The 9,783-nt window shown below is 40.8% G+C and overlaps 1 protein-coding gene across 1 annotated transcript in view; it reads left to right on the top strand.

Moving 5' to 3' along the window:
* mgat5b (alpha-1,6-mannosylglycoprotein 6-beta-N-acetylglucosaminyltransferase B) overlaps positions 1-9,783 on the top strand; it is a 78,264-nt gene continuing 68,481 nt past the window's right edge. The window contains exons 1-2 of the mRNA XM_008416650.2: positions 1-456; positions 3,284-3,396. Coding sequence (XP_008414872.1) covers positions 389-456; positions 3,284-3,396 — 181 coding nt within the window. The 5' untranslated portion in view covers positions 1-388. The remainder of the gene's footprint in view (positions 457-3,283; positions 3,397-9,783) is intronic.

Genomic DNA, 9,783 nt, shown 5'->3' with positions numbered 1-9,783 from the left:
CTGTGCTCTTACAAAGACAGTAAAAGTCGGGGCTCCATCCACTCTGAGGATACACTGAACTCAGCAGCCTGTCCTCGCTGCGCTCCGAGCCGCTTCATTCACCAGGGAATTTGACTCGGAGCCCACTAAAGGACTATCCCCGAATATTTTCCAGCAGCCTACCCTGCCTTCTGCTGGTTGGAAACCGAGGGAATCTCAACTGAAGTTACTGTACGTACGGGCGGCGGACCGCCGCGTGCCCCCCTGCGAGGTGAGGCAGGAAGTGTTTGAACGCGCTCTCCGCAGATTCGTAACGAGCGCGGCTGGGAACTCATGCTTTTATGACGCGACTTGAAGCGCAGATGAGCGGGATGTCAGTCGGACCCGACGCTGTCTTCACGGGTGGAAAATGACTGCAAGCGTCGGCGAGCTTTCCACGATGGTGAGGAGATGCCCTGTCACTTTCAAACCGTTCAGGTGAGATCACGCTCTGTCTTGTGGGTCAGAACCAAACTAGCAGACAATCATTGCTAGGCTTTAACTACGCCGGTTAGATTAGATGGGTTTCAGTGAAATTAAACTTTTAAGATATTTTTTTATTTTAATTTTTTCTTTTTGTTGGACAGTTGTAAAAACAAAAATAATCAAAATATTCACGCATTTTTTTTCCTGGGTTAATTAAAGAGGAGGATTGGAATATGTATTAACTATAAAAAAATGATTCCTATGTTTTATAGCATGATCACGACAATAAACTGTAAATACAACACAAATTGCATATGATTTCTCAAATTTAAAAGGAATCACCTGTCAGTGCATGTCTGTCTTTGCATATCTGAGCAGAATCTGCAAGACTTGATGTTAGTGCGCTGCACGCTGCATTTTAAATTGGTGATGATTTATTCTTTTCAGTGGAGCAAATCTTGCAAGTTCAGACCATTTGGATTAATTGGGACGACAGGGCACAGCCTACTCCACAATTAAGGTTTGCTTACTCAGCTCCAGAGTCTTTCACTCTCCCGGCTGCTGCATGGGGAATGAGTGAGAGCCAAACAAGCAGACACATCATTAAAACCACTGAGCTCAACAAGATGTCCCAAACTTTGTGGCTTGCAGCTTTGCATATTGAACAATCCAGGGACAATACCTGTGGGAATTCAACTTTTTTGTATGTTTTTATTTTTTTCTGTTCAAAAGGAGAGACATTAAAACCTGCAATGCCCTGGATTTAAAAAAAAGAATCAGTAGCTCACATACGCTGACCTTTTATATTATATCATATGTTATATTTTGGCTTATAATGATTTGTTTAAAACATTGTACTTGACAGGGGATGAGACACAAGAAAGATGTTCAGTGGATCTTAAAAACAACAGTCGGGTGAACATTTCATTCTGGATTTTCGCGTATCTATAGGGCCAAACTTAAACTTGCAGATTGAAATCCATAAATTCTCCCCCACTACTTAAAACAATAAATTACAGAGAAACCACAAGTTTTTTGTAGCCAACAATGAGGTCCTGACATTGTTCTGGTCTGATGTTTGATCATTCTCCCCTTCCAGATGCTTCATGTTATCTTGCTCTATTCGTTTTGTTTGTTTGTTTGTTTCAAAGATGTGCGCTTGAGATCTTTGTTCCAATTGGACACCTAATTTTGCCAAAGTTTCAAGCGTCTACCTGCTAATCTAAGAAGAAATTAACTTGGAACAATTGGTAGGCACTTTCTTCACATTGCACAAAGAACAGCCCCGAAGCATGATGCCACCACCACCATGCTTGACACTGTTCTTTAGTTTGAAAGCCTCACCTTGACTTGTATAACTATTTTTCTTCTTATTGTGGCTACATGTCTCAGTCTTTGTCTCCTGTGACTGTAGAAGTCCAGGAGGCTTTCTGCTTGTTTAAGTAGGCAGGTTGAACTTCCAGTCAAACTCAGCGGTGTCTTGTTTCAGAGCAGCCGCGTTTTTCAGTCGGCATCATCCTCAAAAGTCCATGACGGCATTAAACTCTCTGTGCTGACGTTGCACCATGTCTCCAGTTTACAATAGACTTGAGACTTCTTAGTAATTTCCTTTGATTTGACAAGGACATTTTGGGTAAGAAGCTGTTTGATATAAACCAGTTTTGAAATTGATAAAGTGGGCAACATTTGAAGATTCTGAWTTTGGACCTGACTTCAACCCCATTGGAAATGAATGAACTATGCTTTCAAAGCCAAATCTAATCCAAATTAAATCAGTCAATTTAAATTAGCTCTGGCCAGAAGCATGTTGAAGACAACGGAAAGCATGTGGGTTTACAGTAACTTCACAAGAGAGAAGAATTAATCCACCTTGTAGGTGGGGGTGTTTTTTATATGTTTGATTCTGACTGGATAAGAAACCTAATTCCTGTTATCAAAATTACTTGAAGTTGTTTGTTTTGCCATCTTACCACTCTTAAAAAGGAGAGCAGCAGCATTTAAAAGCCTAATAAGAGTATTTGATTCCTAACTGGGACAGATGTGCGTAAACTTTTGATCAGCTCATTGCCTCTGATTTAATTCGAACAAACGTCAAATTCTAGAGTTCAGTGGAAGGTGCACGCGGTTGCATCTTTAATCACTAATGTGAGCGCTCGTATGTGAGTTTTTCCAGCATTTTAATGCAGATATTAGTTATGCTCTGCCTGGCAGACTGTACCCTCTCTCGTGTGAGGTTTCTGCAATGTGAGGGAGAAAAAAAAAGCAAAAAAAAAAAAAGCAGACTGTTAGAGGAATGAGGTCTGCAGCAAAAGTGTGACAATCCATCCTGCAGCTTTGCCTCATGAAAGAATTGCTTCCAAACCTTTTCCCAGCACGACATTTGCTGGAGCATTCCAGCGAGTCAGTTTGTTTTTTGGAAAATTACTCCAAAGCGCGCGAGAAGTAGGCAAATGTTTGCCACTTTCTATAAAACGCAGCAGACATCCGTCTTCAGATGAATGTTTTTATTTTGTGCCGTCGCCCACTGAGCGCAGTGTGATGCTGGAAATCTGTCCACATAATGGTTTATTTCAAATGACACAGCCAGGCGAGTACACAATGCTTCCTTGCCGCTTTGGTCGGTACAATATGAAGCTTGAGAAATTCGTCCATGCTTTGTAAATCCACACACACACGCATACACGCACACGTCCGATATTTCACTCAATGCTCCACTTGAGCTTTTCAGCCGCAGAATTCATCTCCTGCCCCCATTTTTTGTTGTTTTTCTTCTCCCGCTCTCACCTTGTAAATCGCTCGTTTTGTAAATTGATCAGCACTTCTTTCCTGTTTCCTGCAGGATCTTCGTAGTCGGGGTCGGCTTCTTCAGCCTGTGCTTTCTAATGACCTCTCTCGGGGGCCAGTTCTCGGCGAAGCGGCTCGGAGACTCCCCGTTCACCACGCGAGCTGAAGGTAAGTCACACCTCAGTGCAGCCTGGTAGCCCGGTGGCTCCAGCCGAGCTGTGTCCTGGGCCAGTAATGAGCAGGCTGGAAACACGCTGACAGATCTGTGGAGCTGCCTTGATTGCTGCCAGCCGACTGACAGACCTGTTCACTTTTCCCATCAGGGGGGCACCGTGGGGGCACATTGCCCTGAGAGGCCTTTTTCTTTCCTCATCAAACCTTTTATCTTTTTTTTTTTTTTTCATGTCGTGACCATGCTCTTGCCCATTTGGAATCAGTTTGTCTGCAGCTGAAGACTGGATGTCTTGAGACCTTTAATGTATTTTATTGGGTGTCTGTGTCACAGAATGAAGTGAAAGATATCATTTTTTTTACGTTTTTGTAAATGCAAATCTGAAAAAGCCTGCTGAAGTCATCAAATTTTGAAATGGAGATGTAGAGATTATTAGCTAAAGAAGCAACCGAGAATTTCGCGGTGACTCTGGAGGAGCTGCAGAGATCTAAAGCCCATTTTGGAGATTTTATAAATGGAGGGAGGGAGGGAGGGGTGGGAGGGGACGACTACCTTTGCACCCCACTAAACAAACCTTTGAGAAAAAGTGACTAGATAAACAGTGTTGTTTACAGGAAGTCCGGTTTCAAGTTTAATGCATGTGGAAGAAGGATGAGATCAAAATGTACTTTTTTTCAAACACTGTTTAAAAACTAACACCGTACTTTACTGTGAATTGACCATATGCACTGTGAATTTTAGTGATGGTAGGATAATGCAGCGGCGATACGTTTCTTCAGGAGTATAGATGAGTTCAGGTATCTTATAAGAAAAAAGTTTGAGTGTAATCTGCCAAAACTAAAATTAGTCTCAGTGAGGAGTTGAGGTGGTAATATTTATAATTATAGACCAAAAGTGTAGATCTGGAAGCCAGTATGATAAAAGTGGAATACATTTTTTCCTTGAAAGCTGCGTATTTCCAACTTGTCAGCTGTGGTTAAAAAGTAATACAGAAATAGATTCTCCTGCCCTCTCAGAGATCAACAAATCAGAGACTCAACAAAGAGAAATCAGAGTTGTTGACAACCCGTCCCCGAGAGGTACCCGGCTTTCTTGGCACGTTCTTTGTGTTTACGCTGTGTGCCTCTGCATACAAACTGCTGGAGCTTGTGCCACTTAGTGGAGTTGCTGTTGGTTCTTGGACTGTTGTCTCCCACCTTTTTATCGCTGCTCGACACAATAGTGACACTATGGGTCAATCTGTGTAACGGATCTCAGCTGGCGAGAGAGAGAGAGAGGCTGTGCACCGCCTCTATCCAACATCACTCATCCAAGGACAGCAGTTGTTGGCAGCTTGTTGCGCCGTTGTCAGTTTATTTATGCATAAATGAGGAGGCAGTGATTACCACAGACCTACTCAATGATGCCGTTTGTCCTCAGAACCGCTGGTGGCTTTTGATGGCCGTGATATGGCTGCGTGGCGACATCCTCGCTTTATTCGTTTATTTATTTGTTTTAAAGAAGAGAAGAAGCGGAGTTCTTGAGTTGTTGAGTTGTCACCCTGCTGTGTTGTTGACAAAGTCGACTAATAAGGGCCACCCGTCGGCCCGGGCATCTGCACTCTGTTTTGAAGAATGGTGGCTTTAAATTAAATATGTGTGGAAAAAAATTGAGGTACTTGACTTAGGGGAAAAAAAAAAACTGAATCAAACGATACAAATAGTTTGTGAGAATAACACAAATGGCTTAATTTTACTGGCTAAAGAAGCAAGAGGACGCATTTGTTTTCATTTGGGATGCAAGTAAAGGATTATTTCACAGGTTTTTAATGAGCCTCAACTGTTTGATCCTCTGATAAAACTGTTCAAGTGTAAACTAAAGACTTTACGCTTATCGGAGATTCTTTAAAGTTTGAGTTTTACGAAACCTTTATTCTATTTGTGGAAAACAAGAAAAAGAGCATGTCTGTCTATGTGACTATGTGGACTGGGTACTACTTTTCTGCACTGCTTTGGTCGTTGTTTATGTATATATGCATATATATATTTCTCACAATGTCATCATTATGAGTAAGATGCCAGAAACATTGCCCAGTGATTGATTTCTCCTGAGACTGTCTATTCCAGTGAAAAATAGGAAGGTACCAGTTGAATTCACCCAGTTTGTGCACATATTTAAGTAGGCTACTGATTCTCAAAAACTGTACTTTCCGGTCATTTTACCGTACAGTACTACAGTAAATTTTCTTTGCTACTGCCCACCTCTGGCATCCACCAGGTCTCACAGATCATCAGAGATGATCCGTTACAATACTGATTCTTAAATTGATGGGTTCACACTGCATCGAGTGGGCCCAGAAGTTCACAACACTAAAACAAAGTTGTTGTTTTTTTCTGTCTAAGTGTACTTCTCCAAAAAAAAAATGTTTTTGGTGAAATCTTGCGTAGATTTCCCATCATCGCGTCATGCTGCTGTGTGTTTGCGTGTCGGTAAAAGATCCGAAAGGGCGAGTTAAAATGGCGATCCGGTGACAGGGATAGTCGCTGTGGTATTTAAAGACATCATTTTTAGCTCCTTGTTTAAAGCACCAACCTCAGCTAAAACCTGCGCAGCTCTACAACAGAGGTGTTGGCAACCATGAAATGTTGCAAAGTGCATCAGGTGTCATCACGGGAGGCAATTTAAAAGGTCTCACCTATTTATACGCTGCTGCAGGGTGAATGGAGAGAGGAGGCATTGTGGGGGGTTGGGGGGGGAGTGGGTGTTAGACAGGAGAGCTGTCTGATTAATTAACCACTCACAGCCTGCAGTCAGGGGAAGGCATCCTGCCTGAAGCTCATTAAGCACCGCCGCGATGCTAACCTGAGCGAGGTTTGCTATGGAAATGCTCATCCTCTGTGTGGGTGTTTGTCTACACCAGCATGTTTGTAGCTGAGGATTAGTAGCATTAAAGCCGCTGTAATGAACGAGATGAAACGTGTCGTTCAGCGGAGCGGCACTTTGATGGCGCTCGCCAAGCAGAGCAGAGCAGAGCCGAGGCTCGGCTTTGCTGCTGAAAGCTGTGAAGTGCTGCAGGATACATCAGTGCCGGTGTTGTCTGATGACATAACGTTCATGCTAAAAGCGTGAAGTTTTCATAAGAGCTTTTAGAAGTTCTTGAGCACTGACGGTTTCTTTTTTTTTTTTCTCTCTCTCTGTGTTGTTGTTCTGGGAGGGAAAAGAAAGAATCAGAGATCGGCTGTGATTTTACTGATTGACGAAAGTGGGAAAAGTGAGCAGAATATTCCCGTTTTTTGTGTGTGTTTCTTTTTTTCTTTATGACGTTGCCCAGCCAATCGCTTGGATCCAAAACTCCTTCAAGATTTTTGGAGGCATTCATCACCTTCATTATTTTCCTTTGAAGGGAAGGCACAGGAAACTAATGATGTGGTGAATAAGTGTAAGAAGCGGGAGGGACAGAGAGACTTTTTCTGCTAGAGAGGCGAACATGAATCACAAGGACGTTTGATCTAGGATATCTTAAAGGTTCCAGAAGTGCACTGGAGCTTTCTAATAAGCTCTTTGAAGACCACCTTCATAGACTCTGTCCTTTGACCACATTTCAATGCAGCTTAACCATAAAGAGAGGAGAAAAAAATAGGCTCAGAATGCTTCACGCTGGTCAAAGCATGACTAAAAGGTGTTATTGTGCTCTCAGTCCCTGGCTCTAAGCTCCATCACCTGGGTTTTTTCAAGTGCGGTAAAAAGAAATTTGCTGCAGAGTGCTGCTTCTCTCTGCAGAGGTGGATATCTTCTGAATTCCTGCCTTTGCCCCAGTCTTTCTGCAAAGTCTGGGGGCGCACTCGAGTCAGCTCTGTTGAACTGACTCGAAGCGATTTGTTCATAAAGCCTGGTTCGTCTTGGGAGGTTTGGATGTGCAATCAGACTTTTTTACTTTTCCACCTTAAAACATTGATCTCGGTCTACTTCCCGTAAGCCGAATGCGGGAAGCGGGGATGGAAAATAAATCTGCATGTAACAAGATTTCCGGGAGCGATGGCTGACAGTCGCATGTGGTGAGAAAATGGCTTACACAATCTTTAATTTGAACTTGGTCAGATGGAGATGAATCGCAGCTGCTTGTAAGCACTCAAGTAAACAAGTTTTTAAACTAACAAGTGGGAAAAGGAAGCAGAGGGATTCATCCAGTCAGATAAGTCATACTACAGACCCACAGACAGACTAAAGAGTTTATCAGTGGGTTTTCCACGTGTCTGCTTTGCTTAAATAAAAAAATATTTGATTAGTAAAGATGTTATGAATAAGATAAACTGACCTCATCAAGGAAAGGAAGTAAAGAACTGTATGAGCTTCCTTCATCCACATTGAAGGGGAGCAGACCAGGCAAATAAAAGACGATATCATGGACATGTTGTTCAATCTGCAATCACCTGATCATGTGGCATATATGAAAAAGACTTAACTGGATTCATCTGCTGACATCTTTTTTATTTGTTACCTTATTGCATTCAGAACCTTGTAATTTATCACACTGGCCGTTCTTCATGCTCCAGATTTTTAGTGTTTTAGACGAAAAGAGATATTTGTGAACCGTAGATAAAACCTAGCGGTTGTGTTCATGTTATTCGTTAATGTTGGTGTTGTTTCATGTGTGGACGTTGTATCAGTTAATTTGCTTTGGCCGCAGGGAAGTGATGGAAAACTAAGCACGGGAGCATTGATTAGGACTTTCTACAGATTAGCTGAAGTAATGTAATTGCCTCCTTTGGACTGTGTCCGTCTGTGTGCGGGTTTTTGGTATTTGTCAGTGATTTTTGACACATAAAATTAAATGTAAAATATTTTACTTCATGTTAGTTGAATAACGTATCACAATTATCTAATATTTGATCAAATACATTTTTAAAACCCTTACTTTTTTTTTTGACAAAGTTGGAATTTTTCTTAAAACTGTACTCTATTAAATCGTATGTGTATCCACTCTCTGGTAGACGATTTTAGCACCTTATATGAAGCAGAGATATGAAATATTAGGTCCATTTGAAATGGCTACAGGACATAAAATATTTAAAAACTTCTTCGTAGATGACCTGTGGTGAAAATAATTATTATTCTTGAGGTGTTCAGATATATTTTATGGACCAGTGAATCTCATTCTCAGTGATATTTTTTAGATGGTTCCAATGGGTCAGACAAGTGACCCTGCAAGGTTCAGGCTTTGCACTTATATTTATGCTTTCATATTAGAACAAACATGATATATCAAAAGTTTGTTTCAAAGAGCCATAAAGAACTTTTAAGTAGGGAAATAGGAGAGAGTTGTTTCTTATGTTGATTATCAAAAATAGAAGTGTTGCTATACTTCAAGTAGAGTTTAAGCCTGACTTAAGCTTTTCTAATCGGTGACTGTATGATGTTTTTTGTGATGTGAAGCACATTGAACTGCCTTGTTGCACTCTGAACTTGACTTGGCTTTTAGGCATACATTTGTGTTACCTTGAAATTCATTACTTTTCTGTGGGAACTAAAACTGCTCTAACAAAGAACCTGCAGCACTTTTTCTCTCTGTTTTATATCCCTTAGAATGAAAAAAATCTGAATTGGTAAAAATCTAAATTTGCAGAACAAGCCCTATGTAATTAAGAAAACTTGGATATGCCTAGAAAAGCTTGTTTTTTTTATCTATATGAAATATTATGTAATTATGATAAAATTTTAGTCGCTTTTTGGATGGATGAAGTCCACAACACCTTTGTGTATAGATAGAAATTATATATATATTTCCCAGCAGTTCTTTTTCCACATAGTTATGACACATATTGGTTGTCTTGGTGACACGTCTCATAAATGCAATCTCCTGCTAAGATGGCGCAACAAAGTGTTACTCTTTGTGCACAGCATTTTTATCTCTTCTTTCTCATCTCACAAACTGAGGTTTTGTCCCAGATTTTCAGTAGATCTCTTATTCCACATTTCAACACTGAAGAAAGACACTTCTTAAACATTTGGCTTAGATTTAATGCAACAAAACCAGAGAAGAGTCATTATGGGGATCACTTCTAGCTAGTTACTGAGATTTAAGAAATTCTTATAGTTTTGTGTTTTGGTTCAACTTCATAAGTATCTTTTGAGTTTTACTGTTTTGCAGTGGTGGGAATTAACGAAGTACAAGTACTTCGTTACTGTACTTAAGTACAATTTTCGTGTATCTGTACTTTACTTAAGTAGATTTAATAATGGATACTTTCTACTTTTACTCCACTACATTTCACAGTAAGTATCTGTACTTTCTACTTCACTACATTTCTACAAAAGTGTCGCGTTACTCGTTACATCCAAGTCGCATTGCGCTTTTTTCCGTTAAAATGTGAAGTTAAGGGATTTAAGGTGGCGCCGTAAAATCC

This window comes from Poecilia reticulata, linkage group LG8 (assembly GCF_000633615.1).
Source record: "Poecilia reticulata strain Guanapo linkage group LG8, Guppy_female_1.0+MT, whole genome shotgun sequence".
NCBI lineage: Eukaryota > Metazoa > Chordata > Actinopteri > Cyprinodontiformes > Poeciliidae > Poecilia > Poecilia reticulata.
This window is presented reverse-complemented; position numbering and strand designations above follow the sequence as displayed.